At 40.3% G+C, this 23,870-nt stretch overlaps 1 protein-coding gene across 1 annotated transcript in view; it reads left to right on the top strand.

The window, feature by feature from the left end:
- EPB41L4A (erythrocyte membrane protein band 4.1 like 4A) overlaps positions 1-23,474 on the top strand; it is a gene marked incomplete at its 3' end in the record, with an annotated part of 67,150 nt that extends 43,676 nt beyond the window's left edge. Inside the window, 6 exon segments of the mRNA XM_009574619.1 lie at positions 1,831-1,943; positions 10,132-10,213; positions 14,760-14,843; positions 17,343-17,456; positions 19,308-19,355; positions 23,397-23,474. Of these exon segments, the coding sequence (XP_009572914.1) occupies positions 1,831-1,943; positions 10,132-10,213; positions 14,760-14,843; positions 17,343-17,456; positions 19,308-19,355; positions 23,397-23,474 (519 nt within the window).
- Between the last annotated feature and the right edge of the window lie 396 nt (positions 23,475-23,870).

The raw sequence follows: 23,870 nt of genomic DNA, 5'->3' as shown, positions 1-23,870 counted from the left end.
TCCTGCTGGTGATGCATTTAAGTTTGTTTCCTTTTTTAAGAAATTTCAAAGGTGATCTGTGATATGGATTGCCATGTTGGGAAGATAGTCATTGCTGACAGCTATGTTTGTAATATTAGTTTTGCCTAGAATGCTAGATTAAAGTATATATTTCCCTTCTAGTATGAAGTGTTCCCTGTTTTGCTGCAGTGATTCTTGAGGAGTGTCCCTGACCTGAGTGGATGTTCTAGTAAATGGGGGTTGTGACATCTAGTTGCACCATATTGATTATACAGTGTTAATGATAAATAGTGGTCATCAATTGGTGTTTGACATGTTAACTCTCATCTTGGAATTCAGAGCAGCATTTTCATGTGTTTCAAGAATCTTCTCTTTCCTTATCCATCAGCTTTGATTGTCTTCCCTCTTTGCCTTTGGTCCCTGTTGTAGCACCAAAAGCAGTGACAGTGTTGTGTATCTGTATACATCATTAGCTCAAAACAGAAACCATAATCCCACTGCTTGACTGTGTATGTAAAGGATGCAAGGGGACCATAATATTATCTTTTGGCTTTTTTTTCTTTGTTTTTTTTTTAAATCTTCTAGGTACTTCTCATTAGGTGGCAGACAGTTTTCAGGAAAGCAATTTCCTTGTGTTAAGATCAGATGCTTTGGTTAATATGTGGAGGTGTTAGTGTGCGTGGAAGGTCTTATACCCAGATGTTTTGTTAAAACTGCTCCTGGAATTTGCAAGACTGGCATGGTTGACGAACTTAAAAGTTGAGTAGAATTGTTTTCTGGGTAACTTGGGAGCAAAAAACCCATTAAACTGAATATCAAAAAACAGCATTACTGTGATGTAATTTTAGATTTTTTTTTTTTTTTTGGTCATTTAATTCTTTTACAAATTTTGAGGAGATAAAAATTCTGCAGTGCTGACTACCCCTGTGGAGCTATTGGTGAAAATACAATCATCCTAGTGGAGTCTATTCGCATAACTCAGAAAATCTACATATGTAATGCCTGTATAGTTGCTTGGCACTTGTTAGTATGGTACCTGTTTACTTCTAAGTCATCGAACTGCAGGTGTTTAAGCAACTGGGAGTTAACTTCTCTTGTGTAGTAAGTTTCCAGAAGCAAACATGGAGTTTTGGGGAGGAATATGAGGCCTGTTTTCCTTTTTTGTTATGAACACTTTATTCAGCTTAGTTACATGGAGAGGAACATTTAAATGAGCATAAAAGAATTTATTTAAACTTAATAACTTATTTAAATTGTGCAATGAAGAAGAGCCTTACTGTAAATGGGAATCAGGACTTCTACTCAATTTATTATCATTTGGGCCTGTGCTAGTGAGAGTACTTTTTTACAGTTTGCTTTGCATGGGGTTTTCCATGCCCTTTAGGCTGCCATTCCACATGGCAGAGAAGCAGGCCCTTACTGACTGGAACTGAACAATGTTAAATATGTGTTTTCCTGAGATAAAAACTTACAGAAAGAAGTAATCAAATTATTTAAGAAAGTCTTATGTTAGAATATTTGAGGTTACAAAAGGTCAGACTATCTTAGCCTCTTCCTAATAAACCAGCATTTTGTTTTAGTTGCTTACCTCCTCCTGAAAATACCCAATATAGAAGAGATTGGCACAATCTGTTCATGATTCTGCCAACGACTGATTCAAAACAAAAGTCAGGGTAGCGCTACTCTGCAGGAGAACCAGAGCTGGGATGAAAAGTGAATAGCTAACAAAACATGCTGCCCAAACACCATGCATTTTTTTCAACCTAAAGATCCTCTGTTTCTTTGATCATTTTTCCAAGTGTTTTCCCATGATTTTGTTGTGTTTTCAAGTGGCAGGACATCTTTGCAAATGGCCAGAGACCCTTCTGTGCAGCTCCCGCGGCCTGACCAGTGCATTGAAAGAAGCCGCAGCAAGACTTACCCCAAAAGAACACAACAGACCGGTAAGTCCTCTGCTGGTCTGTGGAGAGATGTCTTCTTTGGACTTTGCTTCATTTCGTTTTCAAGAGGCGACTCAGAACTGTTGCAGTGTCCTCAAGGATCTCTCAGAATGGATTCTCTCTTTTGCCTTTGGTCACTATTTATACCTAACCTTAGCTGGATCTAAAAACTCCACCTTTTGTGGATAAAAGTAAAAGAGGTGGTGTGGATCAAACATGATAAAACCCCATGTTTGTAGGTCTAATGTAAAGTATGAAAGGGAAATTTGAAAACAGGCAGTGACAACATGTGTTTTTTCGGGAGTCCTGTCTCTCGCTAAAGAGTTTTATACTTGTGTGTCTTGGTTGCTATCCCATAATTCCAGCTGCTTGACCCAAGGTGTCTCTCTTGCACATCCTCCTCCCAGTTCAAGGGCAGTATCCCTTTATTTTGATATTAAGTGGAACAGAAGGTAGTGCCATGCCATCTGCAATTTAACACGCTTCACTGTGAGCTGGAAATCTGTTCTGCATGCTGAAGATGTCAGGGGAAGCTGGAAGTTTTCACAGGTGTTAGAGGAAACATACAAGATTAAGCACGGATTACAGGAGTCATGCCCAGAATAATGGATGTTTTCTGATGTTTAGTAATAGAGGCAAGAAGCTTTTCTAATGTCAAGCTCCAGTTCTACATGTGATTACGTGCATATGCTTAGTTTCATCTATGACAGCAGTCACACAGATTGCAGTCGAACTCGTGCATGGAGTTAAGTATATATATATGTATGTGTATGAGCAGTTCGAGAAAAAGCTTGTCTGGGCTTCAAAATGTAAGCAAGATCTCTGTTTATCGTGGGTTGGTACAGTATTACAAACTTTTGAGAGTCCCCATTTTTAAAAAGAGAGCAGGTATATACGTCTGGAAACCTCCCATGTTTATTCTGGATGCTGTCTTTTGACTCGGAAACAAAGCTGATGTGTTCTGCCTTTTAGCTGCAGTGGGTCTTGAAGTGTAGTGTAATTAAAAGTATTGCCCTTTGAAAATACAAGCAGTTTACAACAGATTTTTTTTTTAAATTTTATTTTATTTAGTTAAGTTTAAGAAGAGAAGGATTGCTTTGCTTTCTGATTATAATATCGTTTTGTTGTGTCTGCAGTTGTCAGTGGGTGCCTAAGAGGGCAAGAAGCTGTTCACTCTTGAACCTAGTAGTGGCTTAAGACTTTTGTTCAGCTGGGCTTTCCCAGCTTCGGGTGGTAGTTCAAGATGAACAGCATTTCCCAGCTCATTAGTCCCCAGTTCTGTTGTGCAGAAAGTTGTGTGGCTATTCAGAGGTAAACTTGTCAGCTGAAACTCAGCCCTTAGTCGGAAATAATGTTAGCCTTAGCGCAGGCAGTGAAAGTCAGTCTATATTGCTGCAAGGGTGTGCTTGTTGATTGTTTTCAGTCTCTTTGACTGGAATTGTGAGGAAAACTGAAACCATCCCATGGCCTGTTCTGCTGATGTAACATGATGCAGAATTCTCTGCGCAACGCATGTTTGTTGTTTTGGTGGATTTAAATACTTTGTTTTGCTTTAAAATAAAAAGGCTGCTTTTTCACCATCTTACTCATATGTATTTGTGTAATCTGTATCCCCCATCTGGGTTGTTTTGCTTTTAATTCAACCTAATTGATTACCCATGTGTTCCAAGTGTGCAGTCTTTTTCCACTGGGGTAGGTGTATTACCTCAAATGATTTTCAAATTAAATGAATTTGTTTCGTTTCCCACCTAAAATATGGATTAAAGGAAGAGAGCTATGTTATTCAAATTCCATCTTTCTCTATAAATGAGCATATTTTTTATTCTTTATTTTTCTGATTTTGTATTTGGGTATTCACAATGATAAACATCTAGTACTCTTTCTGCATTTAAATGGGCTTTTAGATGCTGAAGGCAGACTAACGCTACTTCTCCTCCATGTGTCAGGCACCATGTGACAGTCTGTTGCATGTCACTAGGATAAATCCACCCCTTTTCACCTACACTGGTTCTTGGATATAGCAAAGTCCATTTCACACAATAAATCAAGTCTGTGATGTATTTTAAGCATCACTTGTTTAAAAATACTAATCCAATGTAGATTTTACTTTTACAGAATAATTTTTGTCTTGGAAATGAGCCTGGTGGTGTAAACAGTCTTATGAGTTACTTAAACTTTCCCTTACTGAAATGTTTGAGAGAATAATATGACATCTTTTCTTAAAATAACTATTCCTTTTGCATAAAGAGATTATGCTGATGGTTGTCATTGATGGCTAGTGCTTTTTAATTTTGCGTTTCTAGTATGGTGTAATAAGATTAAGTATGCCTTGTTCAACATTTTAAACAGGGTGATTTTAGTTTGCATGTATTACATATTTCTTAAGGTGTTTTCTGCCAAATGCCACTTAAATTAGGATCCAGATGGACATGGCTTATAATTTAGCTTTTTGGAATGAAAAGCAGAGTTCCATTTATTCTCCCAAAACCCAAAAGCCAGTAAAAACTCATAAATAGTCCTTATGCAGTATCTTCCTTCTCCAAGTTCAGGATCTTTCCTCACCTGCTTCTTTACTTTTTTTCCTTTTCTTAAGATTGCAAAGTTAAGTGCATGAAAAGCTTCCTTTCTGCAGCCAGTTCCATTAGCCATTCTGGTTTTGGGGGTTTTTTTTGTATCTATTGGTGCCAGTAATGGGACCAGCCACAGCAGTGGGTTTGGGGGCAATTAGGTGAACCCGTAGCTACAAATGCACGGCTGTAGCATGTGCAGACTGCATTGCCTCCATTGTGTGTGAAGTGCTAAAGCCTCTAACCTCTGACATCTCATTAAAATGTTTTCCCTTGTTCCTTCTTTTTGTATACATGTTCTGGTGTTACTCGCAGTTACATAGTATGTGTTTTTTATATTTTTTTCTGTCACCTGAAGGTAGAGGTTAGCTATCTTTTGCAGTGCTGGGCAACTAATAATGTTTCTTTGTCTCATTGGTCCATTAAAGTACGCTAAAGTCATTAGGACTGCAGCCAGTTGGTGAACTCTGGGTTAAGAGTTGGAGTAGGTGCCAAGACAATGATAGAAAATACTTATTACTTCTATGTTTTCAGTAAAAATATTTGTGCTTTAAGAGAGGGATTGAAGGATATGATACTGTGAACAAAGAGAAACTAGCTTTCTTGTATAAAAGCCACTGCCATTGACTGATTCCCCTGATATGATAGATAGTGTAGACAGTTTAGCTTTAGCTTGGCAGATTATTTTCCTAGAATCCAGGTTTAGAGTGCAGTAACCTCCCTTTTGTCACTTGCTTAATACGTTTAATATCTCAGTTGGCTTAGGGTTAGTGGAAAAATCAGACCAGGAAACTTCAATGGCTTTGCAATCAATGTTTTTAAATTAGTGCGGGTTTTTTTGTGTGTGTGTTTAGGTTGACGTTCAAGTTGGTGTTCAGTTGGAGAAGAGTTTTTTTGTTTTGTTCTGTAAAGTCTTATATATGAGATATGCGTGGCTTGTTTCATTTGCTTGTTCTCCCCATTTCATTTCAGCTGAGAGAGAGTCACAGTTGCATTTTGTTCTGGTTGCAAATCATAAACTCGAACATGGAACAGGATCTCTCACTATTCTGTCTTACCCTCTTAGGGCAAGACTGATAATGCTCAGCTTTCGCAACAGCGCGTAGGGTGAAAGCGTTCATTATTCTTTTGGCTGAACGCTGCATGCGAAAAACTCCTTGGGAACGCCCTCTCTGGACAAACATTGATGTGACCAGACTTGTTGCCGTGGGTCTGAGTTTATTGAGCGGTGGAAGACACATTGCTTAGGGTTTTTGTTGTTTGGTAGCTGAGTACTTGATTTGTCCCTGCTTGCACACTCAGTAGTTGTATAAGCTAGTGTAAAGTAAGTGCTGCCATTCTGATTTAAAAGCCAGGTGGAGAATCAGGAGTGGGTATTAAAATTACAGTACTGTCTGCGTTATAATAGTCCCTAAGCAATCACAGGCAGTCACAGTCCGTGCCCTGAGTAACTTACATATTGCCACAGACTCCTATCATTACCCAGCTTTGCCAGCCTCAGTCTTGGTAGCTAGAACTGTTGGTCTGGCGCATTCAAAGTCATGAATTTTTTCCCAGAAAGTTGTGAGATTGGGTTTGAAAATCAAATTTTAGAAAATGAATCTTGGGGTAATTTTATCTATTTACTTATTTATTTACTTTGAGCTTTACACTTTAAAGTTTATTTTAAATCCTAGGTTTTGTAAAAGGACAAATGTGACTGCTTCTGCATTTCATGCATGTGGTGTGAGATGCACAAACCCTTGAGGCTACAGGTTTGGAAACTAGTTTGGAAGATAAACGTTATCACAGAGTAGGCTACGCTAGTGTAGACGTATAGAAGTTCATTCATTTTTATAGGCTCTTAGTAACCCACAGTGCAAAGCATGAGGTCTTACTGTATGTTTTCGTTTTGATCACACTATCTTCTGCTCTCATTAATAGATTTAAGTACAAACACTACTTCCAGATAACATCAGTGAAATGGCTTTACTTGATAAGAAACAGGTATGACAACCTAATTAGCTTGCCAGGCTCCTGAGGTTTTGGACAGTTGTGTTTTTAAAAGTGTAATAGTCTATTTAAATTGAATGCACAAATCAGCATCAAGATGGCTGTAACAGGGAATAAAAGTGTGTGCATTCACCTTATTGGAAAAGTTCAGTGCAATGAATGCTGACAGTAACTTATCTGACAAAAGGTAAACAAGCAGGAAAACCTGCTACAAGTGAGATGTTCAAGATTCCTGGCTATCTAAGGTATTTTTGAGAGGCCTGTTATCTTGGCATGCAAGAAACAGTGGTATAGATAAGTTATGGCAATGGGGTTAGTGTTTGGACAGTTTTTCTGAAGTCTATTGTTTTCTATTAGGGATACTGTATCCCTAATATACAACATACGGAGGTGTATGTTGGTAGAACAGTACTGCAGTTAGTAAAAGATAGGTGAGGTGGAACATACTTAAAGGCAATTATTACAGCTTCTGTAAGGGTGGATAGAAAGCTCCTAACTAAGCAGTTATTTATACAAAAGAATGCACAGCAAGAGCTTTTTTTTTAAAAAGCACAGCAAAGGTCCTTGTTGTGGGCAGCGGTGGAGTCAAATACAGCTAATATGAGGTCTCAGTAAAAACCTATTTTGTATTTCTGGGTGGATTCTGCCTCTGTATGATAGTCACTGGTATGTCATCTTTTCTTTGGTTTCCCTCAACTAAGTACTTGTTAAAATAATAGAGTGGTAAGCAGGGAACTCAACAGTGAGAAGGAGCTGCTGCTTTTGTAAGGATTTACTAGTACTGGCTGCTCCAAAAGCTGAAATGCCCCATGTAGGCTCTGCAGCACCAGCCTTTGTGCAGGACGCTCAAGGAGTTGCAAAGGCATCGCAGACTTTCTGCACTCGGGTGGACTGACTCTGCATGGCATAACCCCCCATCGCCTGACACCCGGAGACAACTGGGTGTCAGCAGAATGGTAAGGCTATTGCCAAACATAGTAAAAAGATCAGTTCTGGAGGTGGCTATTACTTTTACAGCACTTGACCCTTGGCTCTTTTTCTGGCAGTTGTTTCATAGCTATGACATGTTTTGAAGCATGAGTTCTTATTGCTCCATCAAGTTATGAGCACTCTGAGGGGCTTAATTGAAGCTACTTCACTTACACAGTAATATGTACTGAAATTATTTCCTTTGTTTGAAAAAGTCATATATTTGCTGATCTCAATACTTCTGTGGGCCAAATTACTATAGTGGGTTATTTTATCTTATGTATTTGATGGCCTAGGAAAGGCAAGCTAAATGTATTTGCATGGAAAAAATATGGTAAGAAACCCTGAGATATCCTTGTAGTTTAACACTTTGACCTACTCCATTTTCATTTCATTACCAGTACCTTCCTTAAAGGTGGGAAATTTCTGCTTCCTGTCTTACGTGCTGTCGTCTTTATTTATTTGTGATTTTTGACTGTAGGCATCCTTCTCTTTTTAGAGGTCAGAGGAAGAATTTTTGTAGCAGTCTTTTATGGCCTTAATGAAGATTGGGGATTCTTTTTCTGATCATTTTCACATCCACATTAATTCAAGAAAGTTTTTCGTTCAGTAATTCTGTCTTTTTACCAAGTAGGTCATAGTGGCAGTGTAGCTATTGCTTCATTCTTGAAAACAGAAAATGTCTGTATGGGCAGATGTGTAGTGTCTGAAGAGTTGGTTGTCTCTTATTGTATAGAGTAGAGGATTCATTCAGAATGCCAAACTTTACTTTCCTTTCTGTCTGTGAATCTGTGCCCATTCTGCCTTGCCTTCTTCAGAATATTCCAAATTCTTCCTAGTGCTTATGCTTGCATAAACAACAAAAACTGCCTTGAAGGAGCAAATACAGTACAAGACAGGACTCAGGCTGCTCCCCTCCCCTGCCAGGCATTAGTCTGAAAAGCTAAGTAGGGAAAGGAGTGAACTACATCATTAAAAACGGTAAAGTCAAACACGTAAAGGGCTTGGCCGAGTTGCTTAAGCGAAGGTGACTAATGCCACTTGAGACCCCCTGCAGCATATGAGGCATCTGCAGAAGACTAGCAGATGTAACCTGTAGGAGAGGCAACTGGTGGCCAGACAAGATGCCTTAGGATAGCTCAAGTATTTGTGTTGAAGTAGAGGAGAGTCCAGAGACTTTGTATGTCAAGGGGGTGGTATGGAAAGTTGAGGGAGACTGTGGAGAAATTCTTTCTGTCAGATTGTGGAGAAAGCTTATAATGCAAAATCTTGCCACAGCTTAATTTAAGACACTACATTTTAGTTTTAGCTAAACAAAAAGGCTTTCAGTTTGTACCACTATATTAAGAACACTATGATGCTGTTACTTGTGCCCAGAAGACACAGTCTTTTCTTGTTAGCAGTCTTACAGGCTTCAGTCAATCTTCAATGAACATGCTCAGAATCCTGTCCAAAGCTGATGTACATCATCAGTGATGTTGCTTTGTCGTTTTACTTAACACCTGTTTCTGGAGGTGGTAACGGTTTTGTAAGAAATGACTGAAATTGCCAGTTAGATAGAAAGAGAATGTGTGAACTGAAGAAAAATTACAAGTTAATATTAGTAGCACAGCGTGGAAACGAAAATTAGAGCACCAGTAGGAACAAACCCGTCTTGATGATTAATATATTACTACATTCCAAGCTGAACAGAACAGTTCTTTTTTTGTTCATGGTACTGAGCTGTATACATCTGTAGAGCATAGTCTTATCATGCCACTTTGACGTTAACCCCGTATGAAATACCCAGATTCCCTTGGCCCTCAGTGCTCCTAGATCATGAATACACAAATCTGTTTCTTTGAAACCTATTATATGTGGGCTCAGAAAGAGGGGAAATGCACATTCCTCCTGCTTCTTCAGGTTCCTTTTCATGGCTCAGGTGGGGACTTAAGTGCCAACAGTGTGAAAAGTGTAGGATCAAAATGGAAAGAATATTGGGCACAAAATTGGAAACTAGGCAGATAACTTTCAAATGTTGGCCAAAAGTTTCTGAGTCATTGAAACTGATCCTTAGCTGTCTCTGACAGAGTATTACTCTTTATTGTCTCTCTCTATTTACATTATTACATACATTATTTCTAATCCATTGATTTACATTTATTATTTTCCTGGTCATAACTTAGGATATATTAGTGTTGTGTTGCACTATGTTGCTAAATCAATTTGAAATGGTTTCTTAGAACAAACATATTCAGCTTGCTTTACCATTGAATCTAATGATTGTTTTAGAGGCCATAGTTAGTACATTGGAGATTCCTAAGCTTTTTCATACCCTGTATTCTCCTCACACCTTTCTTCTCATTGGTGACTGAGCAGGGAATTCCCTTCTGGTGGCAATGGCATAGTATCCCTGTGAGAACAACAGCTTCAAACTCCTCTGTCTCAAGTGGAAGAGTAATGAATGTCCCCCATGTTAAGCTTTCTTGTGACATGGTATAACTGGAAATAAGGATAAGACACAAAAGTTGATCCTTATATACTCTTAGCCAGTGGAGCATGCACCAGATGTCTTGTGTATCGTTTTATCTCTCATGCTGCACGGTGTTCAGTAGGTGATTATGCTGAATAGGTGTGCAAGCATATGTGCTACAGGACTGTTCTGTTTGTGGTTTTTTTTTCAGGATCTAAGAACATAAGCCAGATTACAACAAATGGGGAAAATGAAGGAACTACCAAAATTATTGCACCTTCCCCTGTGAAAAGGTACGTAGACCAGCAGTTCCCTTCCAGCTTCTAAGCGATGGTGTATTGCATTGGATAGAGGAACACATTTAGAAATCATTAGTAACAGTTTATCCTGCCCTTAAGTTTAGGACTGTCTGATCTTCTGTTGACAAAGGTCAGAGAGTATTGCCCAGTAATTAATTTATGCAAACTCTGATCTTCTGAGGAACCTGGAACAGGGGTTCCAGATGACACAGAGTTTGGAAACCCACGAATCAGGACAAGTTAATGGGAAGGCAAACAGTCTCAGTTTTAAATATGAAAAAAACAGATAATGACCCAAGTGGCATGGGTCAGGATAGTCTTGTGAAGTCCTATGTGTCCCTCCCCTGGGAGCTGATGGCTGGCTGGCAGGGCCCTCAGGGCATGGCTCTTCTGCCTCTGCACAGGGCAAGCTCTGCTTGGGATGTGTGGGCAGGGAAGAGCTGGGCATGGCCTCTCTTCCAGCAGTGCTGTTAATCTTGCAGTCCATTACCTGTTACACTGGTAAATCCAGAACAAAAATCGTGAGTGTTTGTGCCTGATCCGTAGGAGCAGTGAATTGCCAGGGCTTCTCTAAATTGCATGATCTCCTGTGTTTAATTATCAGTGCTGAAGTGCACATCTCTGGTTATTAGGCATATTTGAGAGAAGAGGCTCAGATTCAGAAAGGAGTTTATATCCCCACCCTTAATTTTAGGTGGAATTTAGGTGCCGGAATCTAAAAAGAGTGATCTGACAAAGTAGTGAGTCAAAAACTCGGCACCTAACTTTTTTGCTTAGTTGCCTGAATGTCTGTGTCTGCATGCCCAGTAACCCTGACAGGTTTTTTTGAGCTGAGCACCTCTGGCCTTATATTTCCATTGAAGCTGTGGGCTTCAAATACTAGGTATCTGGACTGATCTCTGAAGAAGGGTCTGAAAAATTTACTACAAATACCTGGTGGATAGTTGTTGTGGTTTAACCCGGCAGGCGGCCAAACACCACACAGCCACTCACTCACTCCCCCCGCCCCTGTTTATATACTGAGTATGATGTCATATGGCCACTTTGGGTCAGCTGTCTGGGCCTCCTCCTCCTCCCAGCTTCATGCACCTGGCAGAGCATGGGAAGCTGAAAAGTCCTTGACTACTGTAAGCACTACTTAGCAACAACTAAAACATCAGTGTGTTATCAACATTATTCCTATCCCAAATCCAAAACACATCACTATACCAGCTACTAGGAAGAAAACTAACTCTGTCCCAGCCAAAACCAGGACAACAGTGTTTCCTATTGCCTAATATTTGTAACAGTTGCCCCAAAAAAGAAGAGCTGCGTTTAATTGCTTCCTCAGTTTGAGGGAAATTGAATCAAATATTCTAGCCCTTAGAAAATCATACTAATCATGGGTTAAAAGAAAGTTTATAATTTTGCCACTTAGTCAGGCTGAAGTTAGGCCATTGAGCAGAAAACAGTACAAAGGTATATAAATACCTGCAGGGAGGGTGCAAAGAGGACGGAGCCAGGCTCTCTTCAGTGGTGCCCAGTGACAGGACCAGAGGCCACGGGCACAGACTGAAGCACAGGAGGTTCCCTCTGAACATCAGGAAACACTTTTTCACTGTGAGGGTGACCGAGCACTGGCACAGGTTGCCCAGGGAGCAGGTGGAGTCTCCATCGTTAGAGATACTCAAGAGCCATCTGCGAATGGTCCTGGGCACCTGGCTCTAGGTGGCCCTGCTTGAGCAGGGGGTTGGACGAGATGACCTCCGGAGGACCTTGCCAAACTCAACCATTCTGTCGTTCTGTGATTTGTTAGGAGAGGGAAAGGCACAAAGCAAGAGGTACCCTTATTCTACACTGCAGAGATGATCGTATTAGGAAGGGATAGGAGCCCTTCACTACAGCTTGTGCTCCAAACGCTGTGTAGAAATTTTTAGCAATGAACTGTTAAAAAGAAATAGATAGGTAGGTTGTAGAGCAAGAACCAAAATAAGGGGCTCTCAACATGGCAGCTTCAACGTTTCTGAGTTCAGTTTCTTACCTTTGACAGTTTAAAAGCAATTCACAGGCAGACTCTCACTGAGTCACGGTTTTAAATAGTGTTAGTCACTTCCAGCAAAAAAGTGTTGGAAGTTGTTTTTCTTGCATGCTTTCTATTTAGAAATTGATTTGTTTTTCTCTGTGTCTCTGTCTGCACATGTAAAACACCTTTCAGGTCTGCCAGGCTTGGTATGCGTGACAGGCAGCACACATACTTTGTGAAGCATTTACAGTTTGGTAGTTTACTCCATCCTATGTAATTCTCGCATTAATTGTCAGTCATGCTTGCAAAGCATCTTTCAGCAGCTCTTACAAGCTGAGTTTTTGTAGTTTAACATCTCATTCACTGTTGAGATACATAGTTGGTCACTTCTGCATAGGTAGTATAAATTCAAGGTAAACCATAAAAATCCCCAACAACAGTAATCTCACATGAAATTCAGATCCTAACCTTTTCAAATACTTTGAATGAACTCAGTCCCCTTCGCAACTGCGTTCTCGGAGATAATACCAGTATCTGAAGAGCTGCCATGCTGTAGCTCTCTAGCTGTAAAGTGTGTGTCTGCTCTGAATGAATAATGACTTAGGAATCTAACGCAGTGAATTCACCTCCCAAGATCATTTCTCTCTCTCTCTCTTTTTTAAGATTTGAGAACACTATTTAAATTTCTTTAAGCCCAACTTCAATCTAAGTATTGTTCAGCAGTTTATGCTGTGCAAAACCAATTATTTTTTGTAATACAGGACTGCAACATATTTACCCGAGTTACTTGCTTAGTCTGTAGTAAGGACGTATTTTCAAGTCTGGGAATAGATTGTATAGACATATGAGTCAATAATTAATGGGTGCAGTTTTAAGAAAATGATTTACCTGATAAAGTGTAATTTAATTTCTTTTCCTGCTGCCTTACTGTAGCTTTGCATTTTGTTCACTGTGTGAAAATTAAATGATTAACTCAGTGACCTGTAGTAACCAAAGGCTGAGGTTAAAAGTGGATTAGTGAGCTAAGTAGCTACGATTCTTTCATAAAGCTGAGTCTATCACCTCCTGCTCTGGGCAAAGAACTCCGGCATATGTCCTCCTCTCTGTTAAAGCTTTTTTTTTTGCAGCTTAAATTGCACTTTGGAAAGATACGTGGTATTAATGCTTGTAGTGGGTTGCTGTCAGTAGTACTTCTTGAAGAGCTTAGTGGAAATCAGTGTGGCTGTCTAGTTCTGTATCAGGTGAACTGCTTGTTTATGCAGAAAGCGAGCTCTAGAGATGATGATGCAGGAAAAGCATGACTACCCATTGGCAAGAAGATGGGTGCAAAAGCATGCTCCAGCTGGAAGCCACCTTGCAGCACTTGGAGTGGCAGTGAGCAGGCTATCTAGGAGCATTAATGGGTTGGAAGTTGTAAAACCTGACACTGTGAGAATGGAATAGAAAGAATTGGAGCATCCTGCTGTTTTCCCCCCCATCTCCCATAGGTAGAGTGGGAGACTGGTTACAAACACTGATATATCTCTTAAGCCAGGTGACTATCTTGTCTGTCCTGGTTCTTCACCTTGCAGCAGTCAGTGAAGATAGCTCTTTCACGTTGTCAGGTCTATGCTCAGTGTCTAGCAAAAAGAAAACTTAAGGAGTTACTGGGGAAGGAATGAGAAGAATATACTACTCTATGAACCTGTGGTCTGTCATGTTTTGAATAGTTATCATCCCTGCCTTTGTGGCTCCCATCTTAAAGAAGGTACTGTAGACCCGGAAAAATGATAGAGAACTATGATAAGGGTAATCAGAGGTATGTGGTGACTCCTATACTGGGAGAGGTTAAATTGTAATTCTTTCACTTGGAAAAGAGATGAGACATTTGTTAAAAATGTATTGAAAAAAATTATGGGGTGGAGTGATTAGGGAACCATCATTCATAGGGCTTATTTTCTTTCTATAAGCACAGAACGAGCGAGGAACACAGGATGGAAGTTTTGAACCAGGTGGAAGTTTTGAAACAAAATGAAATAGTTGTTTGTGCCATAGTAGAATACTGGAGCATACTGCTACCAGGCACTATTTATGCCAAAAATTCAAAAATGTTCAAGCAGTTTTTAAGTAAATCCATGGAAGAAAGTTCCATCAAGAGCTATGTAGAATAAAAAGCAGATGAAGCCTCTGGTTCAATAATCTGTTAACTGCATATTGCGGAAGACTGTCAGAGCATATTGTATATTTGCCCTATTAGACTTTTTGCCTAAGCATCTGTTCTCATTTATTCTGAGATAAAAGATAAAATTGACCTTTTTTCAGAGTCAGTGCAGCCATAATTATGAGCTTGTAGATTTTCAAGTCTTGTTTTTTTTTCCTTCCAATTTCTCTTTCTAGGGGAGATTCTTCAACATAGCAGGTGAATAGCTATATGCCAGGGTGGGTCTCTGTAATGACTGTATGGCTTTATGATTAATTTTTAAGAGGTCAGGGGGAGAGAACATGTGATCTGTACACTATGGGTTTTTTTAAAAAAAATGTATCTGTACTTTTATTTAGCTTTAAAAAGATGAAAAATGAAAACAGTCCAGAAACCCAAAGAAGTAAAACAAGCGCACCGTGGGAGGAAAATGGCCCACAGAGGTAAGGCGAGGCATGATGTCCTAGGTATTGTGCAATGGTAAATATCATGCCATGGCAATAGGTTGAAGGATGTTAATATAATATGTAAATGTATTAACAGGGTCACAATATATCTGTATTGCATGTAAGAAGATAGGTCCTGTCACAGGTGAATAATCAGTTAAAAATTAGGAAAGTATGTGTAGGAGGAAGTGGTCAGTGGATGAGAGTCATTAGTGGCTTTCCACAGAGATCTGTTCATAGACCTCTGCTATTGAATATATTTGTCAAACACCTGGAAAAGGTGTTTGAAAATTTGGTGATGGGACAGAATTGTTTAGGGTAGTGAGAGTGAAAGTTATCTGTGAGGAGTGGCAGAAAGACCCCTGAAGTATGAATGACGTGTCACTAGATGGTAGATGATGTTGAGTCAGTAAGTGTGAAGAGAGACACATGGGGGCAAAAAAATAAACCTAGATGTCTGAGTAAAATGAGGTGCTGTGGAGTTATGACGGATAACTTAATGAAAACATCAACAATTAGCAATTATTAGGAAAGGAAGAGAACAGCATTATGCCATTACATAAATTTGTGGATCACATATTTGCTCCATGAATTCTGAGTGCAGTTCTGATGTTCTTATCTCACGAAAAGTAAAGGCTTTGAGATGGGCAGCAAGGGTAATCCAAGGTGTGTAAGGCTGTGCAGGAGATCTGTACAAGGAGCACAGGCCAGGCAGGACTCTTTCTTCAGTCTGGGAAAGATAATTTCAGGGGATGTGGTCTAGAAGATCATTGAGTAGTACAGAGAAAGGAGAAAGAGATCAGGATTGTTTTTTTCCAGCATAAGAACTTGGGATCTTCGGATGAAGATTTTAGAGGTGGTTTAAAAGCATTTGAGAAAGGCAGCAAGTAGTGAGTCACCGTGAGTAGACCTGTGGTCCTCCTTTAGAAGGGATGCTGGAAGTTAGTGGATTCGTGGGGGAAGCTGGGTGAGTCACGGAAGAGAAATCCCCAAGGGCTTCTGAAGACAGGTACAGCAGCTGGCTCAGTAAGTCCCCTGGACTGGGAATAGTGGGGGACTAAGAGAGCACTGGGGAGCTGTCGTATTCAACTTCTTGCTTCCTGTAGGTGGTTGCTTATGGCCACTGTTGGAAACAGGCCATTGAACTAGAAAGCGCATTAAGTGTAATCCGGTATGGTCCTGCTTTTGTGTGATGATTCAGATCTATACATGGCGTGACTTTTGGGCCACCGTGATGATTTACCCTGTGTGCTCCTTCTGCAAACATCAAGAGTTTTCAGAGTAAGAATAAGGCAGTGTGCAAATACTCTCTTGCTGCAACAGACGTTTATTTGTGAGTTTTAAAGAAGTGGTGTCAGCCCATCACATTATGGCTCCAGTGTTAAAATTGCTCTCAGAATAGCAGGAAGTTTGATCTCCCAGGAGCCAAAAAGGGTAGGATTGAGTTTTTGCAAGTCCCTCTGTTCTAAAGAACTATGCAATTTTAGACACATAAGCAGTCTGTATGCTGCACAGAGGCTTTCATAGCCTCTAATAATAATTCTCATTGAGATGAACTGTCGCAACTTTTCAACCATGCAGAGCAGTGCTGTAATCAGCAGTCTGCAGAAGCAGGGGAAGAAGAATGTATCCAATTTGAAGGTCAGAGGGTTTTAGGAAAGCAGAAAGAAATATCTTAACTGGTGAGAATATCATATTTACCATTCACAACCATAGTTGTTGTGAAAAGGGCTAAGTAATGTTAGATAAAGATGTCTGGTTTTAGTTTAGCATCCTGCTTCCAAAAAGTCGTGGAACATCAATAGACCACCTTAGAGTGCTATGTACTCCATCAGAGGTTCTGTTACACTGTTGGAAGAGCTCCTTACACTTCTGTAGGAAGGTATCATAGGAAAACATATACAGGCATTTGATAGTCTACGTCTAATTCGGTAACAACCCAACCCATTGGGTCCCACCCAGGCTTAAGTACATAACCTGAAGTTTGAAACACCTCCAGACCATTGGTAGAGGGTTGTATGGATGAACAGCAAAGAGCTGGAGCTAAAATTGTTTCACCGTCCCAAGCATTAGCTCTGTCTGAAGACACATGTCGTGACAGGAACACTGTTTTCATACTTATATCCATGGAAAACAAAGAATAGAGGTGCATTTGAATGCCTAGCTCTGGGTTGGGTAACTCACACTAAAGCACAAAAATTTTATTATGCTAAAAGAATATGTTCTTGGTTCTACATTTTGTAAGCTTAGAGTTGTTGGCTTGGTAATGCTAAGAGGTATCTCTCCTACATTTTCAAGGTTCAGTGTAAAATATTTATTGCTGGAAAGCAGTACCGTCTGTATTTACGTAGCACGCACACACACATACATATAGCTGAATATGTACATAAGTGTGTGTGTGAGCCTTCTCATTTTTGTAGGCTGAATCTCAGTTAGCTGGCCTAACCCTCCTGGAAGTTTTAAAGCTGACTGTATGCTCTTCCTTTTTAACCCTAGTGGGCTGTATAATTCTCCCAGCGACCGCAATAAATCACCGAAGTTTCCTTACTCTCGGCGACGGAACCCATCAGGTGGCAGTGAGAATGAGTCTGGGCAGCCAGTCCGGAGGAGGTAAGAGCCCCAGGGTTAATTACTGTTAGCTTCTCACAGTAGCAAGCTTGAGGTCCTGCATGCTCTGTGTTCAGTAGAGGCTCTTGGAGACACAGCTGGGTCCTGGGAAAAGGCGTACTCTAGGGGCCAGCTGTTAGTCCAAAAAAAACCTGAGCAAGTATACCAGATCTGCTTTTGGAAAGGAAGCTTTGGTCAGACTTTTTGCTTGTGTGCTGTTCTGGGTACTAGGAAAATGATATTAAAAATATGAGAAATTTTATTATTGGCACGTGCAAGATCCTTTCAGTTGCTGCAGCTGTTTTTCCCTTGTGAAGGAAAAGATTGGTGGATGTTGCTTGCTTGACAGTGAGCTTCTAATACAGAACAGTATTTTGTTTCAGTACGTTGCTTTGCTTTAAGAGCAACAGAGATTAAATGAATGGGCCATAAAGCTGTCTTCAACAGTCCCACGTGTGAATTACTTTACATTAGAGAGGATGCCAGCAAAAATACAACTATGAGATACTTAATGTATTTTTAGTGTGTACGTGCTGAATTGAGTAACTTAGAGAAGTAAAATTAAATGGATGGAGATTCTGTGCAGTGTGTCCTGGAGTATGTCCAAAATGCAAATCACAGGGGCAGTTCTGAAGTGATACAGTTTTGAGACACTACATGTTACCTGGGATGATTTGTCCTGCTGAGAAGCTGCTTTCATCGCTAAGGTACCCTGGTGCTGTGATCTGCTGTGAAGTATGGACAAGCATAGCTACTGTGCCATATTCATTGCAGTCTTCTAGGACTGCCTTACGAGCCAGCACTTTGGAGTTACATCTCCTGACACCTCTGAAGTGGTTACCTGTTAGGCTTTCAAAGCCAGGGTTTGCAAAGGAATCTCTGAAGATGCAGCTGTATCTATGAGGAAATGTAGTTAGATGTGGAGCTTTTATGTTTGTCAGGTTTATGAGCTGCTCTAGACCTTTTACCTGCTATTAGCTGGTCTGGAACAGGAGTGAAGAAACTCGCCCATGGTATATGCTTAGTGACCTTGTGCCTGAGTTAGAGTAAATCAATGTAGCTCTCTCTGTGTCAATAGGGTATGTTGATTTACCCTGTTGGATAGAGCCCTTGTAAGTGTTAATAGCAATGTGTTTCCTGAATGGGTTTTTGATTTGTTGCTAGCTTAGTTGTCAGAAGGACTTGTTGGACTCTGTAAAAACAAAGCAATGGAGGTGTGCAGTGCAAAACTGTCCTGTATCAAGAAAAGAAGAGTGTTTGTGCTCTATGCAGTTGGGAATTTTTTGAGATGCAAAGTGTTTATCATCTGGGATTTGCATTTGGCTGATTTACTCGGTGGACAGGTGGCCATGCCAATAGCAAGTTTTCTCTTGGGCCACCACACCAACAAAATGTTTTTAAAAGTCTTATCTCATATATGAGACTGTGAAGACTGACAATAGTAGGTAGATTCTAATCTAATTATGTCTTCCTGAATCTTGGTTTTATTCATGCACTTTCCTTTTTCAACTGTTTAATAACAATAGCCGTGTTGTTTTTGCACTCTTTACTGGAATTAAGAGGAAAACATCAGGCTTTGCTATGCTGGAAAGAGTAGGAAACTCTAAAGGCTAGCATACCATCCTTAACTTTGCAAGTCAGGGGTTTGCAATGAGAGCTTGAATGGGATCACGCCTTTGCAACTTATTGTAGAGGTGTCCTGAAAAGTTTAAAACAAGCACGTGCCCTTTTTTCTCTGCCTTAAATCATATTGAAAAAAAACCTCTGTAAATTTTTTTTTTAAAGATGGGAGTTTTTGTGTATTTGTGTTAAGTGACCCAATGATACTTCATTAAAACTTCCTTAATGTCACAGGAGAAATCAAAACAGTGGTGAAGACTCAGATTTAAAGCAAAGGAGAAGGTAAATATATAATCTAAAGCAGCCATGAAATGACTGCGAAGGTACTGATCATATTTTAGTTCCCTGCATCCCCTCCTTTCTTTCCTTCTCCCCCATCTTAAATGTTTAAAAGGCTTGTTGTGTTCTGCCCATTTAATTTTTTCTTTCCTATCTTACTTTTGCTAAAACGCTCTGTATCACAGCACAGATTCCTACAAGCTGCCTTGCACATTGTTACTACACCATGCTAGAAGCAGTTTGTGGAAGGCTTGTCTGCAACTTGAAAGTCAGTTCCAGAAGTTTTAGCTTTTGGATTTTGCATCTGCAGATTTTGTTTTGAGTTCTCCAGCCTCCCAGTCCACTTTTAATTAACCTATTTTGAAAGCAAGGGTACTGTCATTTGAGGTGAATTGTTCTGCAAAAGGTAGGTGCAGAGGCATATGCAACTTCTTATGGTCTTCTCACTGTCTTGCACATTTTTTGCTCAATTTTTTCTTAAGCTTCTTTTTTTTTCTGTGCAGTCTTGACTAGTTGTCACATTTCCAAATAACGTGCTGGTGTGAGTTTGGGTGTGCCCTTCAACAACTTCAGCTTTTGACAGATTTTTGCATCTGGAGTTCTCTAGTGCCACATCTGCCTGCCATGACTCTGTGCTGTGCTTCTCCTCACTCCTGTGCTCCTGCCCTGGCAAAAGGAGAGAGTGCTGTGCATTTCGATGTCAGAGTCTCTTGAAGCTTGCAAAGGAGAGGAGGCACTCCCAGCATCTGGTTCACTGCTGCAGCGCAGGAAAGGAGCTCTGGCAGAGATAGAAGAATCTCAGGGACAATCACAGGAAGTCAGGGAAAGTGCTCATGTACTTTGCACCTATTACAAGATAGCAAATTATTTTTCTGAAGGATGTTGCCATTACAAGCTCCCAGTGTAGTCCCATGGTGGATGTCCAGCACATAAAACTCAGAGGATTTAGTTAGGCATCTCAGGTGGAAAATGTCAGTGCTCAGAAGCAGGGACAGTGCCCGAAGGCTGTGCCTGCTGTATTACATTACAAATGTACAGGTTTGTTATTGTGTATTGGAATAGACCTACTCCACTTCCTCACAATTTTGCTACATTTCTCTCATTTTAATCAGAAAAGGACTGCACAGAATATGAGCCTTCTCTGTCCACTGTTTCTCTGAAATATCAAATCCTGCAACTCGCCGTACCCTCCAAACCCTCTCCTGGGCTGTATTTGTTCTGTCTCTCTTGCCAAACTGACTATGCCTTCTTTCTTGCTCCTTGTGTCAGACCATATAGATATACCACCTGCAAAATATCAAATATATTGCATGACCATGAAGACATGAGGAAAGGATGAAAGGTGCTTTGTAGTTGTCAGAGGTCAGGATGATCGCATGTGTTCTTGCACCTGACTTAGGAAACCACTTTTGTTTCCATTTTTGGTATTTTGTTCAGTTCAGTAAAAGCTGATGTTTAATATTCAGTGAAAGATAATATTCTGACAGCCAGCATGAGCAGCTGCCACTCAGCTGACAGCTCAGCAGCCCTGCTGTCTCCCCGCAAGTGCTTTCCTGACAGGGAACACAAGGTAATTTGATGTCTAGTATCCAAAAGGTGGATCAGGTTTCCATTCCTGAAAAGCTAGAGAAAGGCTTATCTTGAATTTGAGCAAATAGGATGATCTTGCATTTCTCCTGCCATGGTGTGATTTTTGCTGCCTTGGTACCTTATGGGATAAATTGCTTAAGTCAGACTAAGGAAATACTTAAGGTGCAGAGTCGCTCCGATGACCTGGAAGTGTGAAAGAACAGTGTTGCTTGGATGACCTAGTAATGTTGAGATTCAAGATTAGTGGAATATTTATTAAATATCTGATAAGATTTAGGGGAAAAAAGGTATACTTTTGGGCATGTAAAGTCTGCTGCAGTTCTGGGGCATTTATTGCTCTGAACTTTCTGAATGTGCTTGAGCCAGTATCTTTTGGACACCATCTTTTAATCTTCCTTCTTCCTTTGGGGTTACATTTTTTTGTAGTAACATACATCTTTCTTACCCGGCTTTCACCTTCACCCAGAAATGTGTATTTTTACCTGGGAAGCTGGCTATCCTGAGCCTTTAAATGGCTTTAAATTATAAGCCATGAAATTTGGGGATGGGAAGAGATTTCAGCTTCTCCTCTGGGGAAGTTCCACTTTTCCAAACCTATTCCCTACAGACAAGCTGGATTGAACTGATTTTCCTAGGCTTTGCTTGTCCTATTTTCTAAAACATTTCTGTTTGAATGGGAGCTATTTGAGTTAATGATTTCCTAGTTTGGGAGAGGGGGGAGACCAGACTCCATAGACTCTGAGGCATTTAATGACACAGCAATTTGATAAAACCAACTATAATTCACTGGTGTTATGGGCAAATTCATGAGACTCTCAGCTGTGTCAGAAAGACATCTACAACAGTGTCCTAGTTTCAGAGACAGAGGGTAGAGTGATGTGTCCCTGACCAGATAGGACACTCAGGGAGGTCCATGCTGCAGGTATTCTGTTCCCTAGGAAGTCTCTCTCATCTGCTCTCATCTTGTTTGGCCTCTTTTCCCTAAACTGTCAGAACATGCAGTGAGCAGGTGCTCATCAATAGCCTCCAACCTTGTCATGAAAGGCTTCCCCTTACCTGTTACCTACACCTAGTGAACTGCCTTCACTCAGCCTGTTTAAGGTGTAGTTTAACGAATCTGTTCTCTTACAAAAGTGGCTCGTCAAAGAGCAGAAGAAAAGCCAGGAGGCAAAAGAAAGTATGCGTCTCTGCCAGCAGCATCAGGAGTCATCCCCTTATATCTCCTATTTCATGCCCAGAGACCTCAGAAGAAAATTTCTGTTTTCCATTGCAGCAAAATCATCACCGATTCTAACTCCCGATATCCTAAATCCTTCTAGGATGGCTCATGGTAATATTGGTCAACTTTCTCCATTAATCAATTGGGCCGTCAGTGCTGCAGAGAAACGTGTCTTTCTTTGAAGGCATTCAGAAGTATCACCACACTGAAGAATGGTCCAGACCAGGTTTTGATGAGAGTGCCATCTTTTAGGACCTAGCCCAGCACTAACAGAGTCCTGGTTTCTAGGACCAGAGCCCTGACAGCTGGTCTGTCTGCTCCAAAATGTTGATTGGTGGCAATCAAGGATTTAAGGGTCTCAGATAGCAGCGGCCAAGCACTTCTCTCTACTGAGAGGAGTTTGCCTGTAGGTAGGCATATGCCCATTTTCTTCTTGAAGTTCAGCATCAGTCTGTTCCACCAGTCTTTTTCAGTAATAAATAATCAGAGCCATAAATGTCACCTTACCATTTGAAGCTTCACAGTCAGAGATGATACAGAAGTAACTGCTTTATTTCCTTTTTCCTCACATGATGCACCACCTTTGTAGCTGTGCATTGGGTCATCCCAAAGCTGTGCTGATACACACACACCTGCCAGTGTGTGCACTTCAGCCTTTCTGTATTTATAAAGATCAGCAGAATCACAGTGTTAGTGGTGTTTCTTCCATACTGCCTGACACTTGAAAAATGATAGGAACTTACTAGAAGCCAGATGGAAGTTGAGGTGAATAGAAGAAGGCAGACCTGGTGAACATTTTGTTTTGCCTGCAAAACCAGAATTAGTGTGGTGTTGGGTGTCCCATAATATGCAAGAAGAAAAGAGCCAGAATGCGTACAGTTTAAAACCAAAACATTTCACACCTCAAAGAAACATTTCACTGTGGCGTATACACAAAGAATGCTGAGAGATAAGATAAAATAAAACAAACAAAAATGCAGTGCAATGATTCAAAAGGAAAATAGCACTCACCTGACACTGCACTCTGAATGCACTACCTTCAAAGCAGTTATTCCCAATCAATTAATAAGAAAAAGATAATATGACTTTCAGGTGTAGACAAGCCCTCTAGAGTCTTTTAATTCTAATTTTTCTAGTAATGTCTTTGCAGTGTTGTTTATTCCTTGTTTAGAACTTAAGTACTTCAGATGTTAGTAGATAAATCCACCTTGAGATGTTGCTTTTCTCCTCTCCAGATCACGGTCTCGCTGTAACACCAGCAGCGGCAGTGAATCAGAAAATTCCAACAGAGAGCATCGGAAGAAGAGAAACAGGTGACCTTTATATATTTTAGACATAGAGACATGAAACACAAACAAATGAAGATAGGCTTTTCTGACACAAATCTAGTAAGAAGGAATCTAACATGTTTTATATGTATACAGTCCTCCTGAGGCAGCTTAAGGTCCTTTTTGAATAAGAAGAGAGATAATTTCCAAAATACATATACATCACAGGTGTATGCAATGAATGCATACCCTCCTGTTGCTTAAGAAGAACTCATTAATGATCTGCAAAATCAAGCATGGGGCACATTTATAAAAGACTTGCAATATTGATGCGAATAAAGTGGATAGTGGTGATGACAAGATACTCACAGCATGTACTTCAATACCTCAAAAATTTCAAGTGCAGAATTTTAGCAGAAAATAAGCTTTTGAGGAGAATAG

Source organism: Fulmarus glacialis, unplaced genomic scaffold (genome assembly GCF_000690835.1).
Source record: "Fulmarus glacialis isolate BGI_N327 unplaced genomic scaffold, ASM69083v1 scaffold3763, whole genome shotgun sequence".
NCBI lineage: Eukaryota > Metazoa > Chordata > Aves > Procellariiformes > Procellariidae > Fulmarus > Fulmarus glacialis.
The sequence above is the reverse complement of the archived record's forward strand: the minus strand, read 5'-3'. Positions and strand labels throughout refer to the sequence as shown.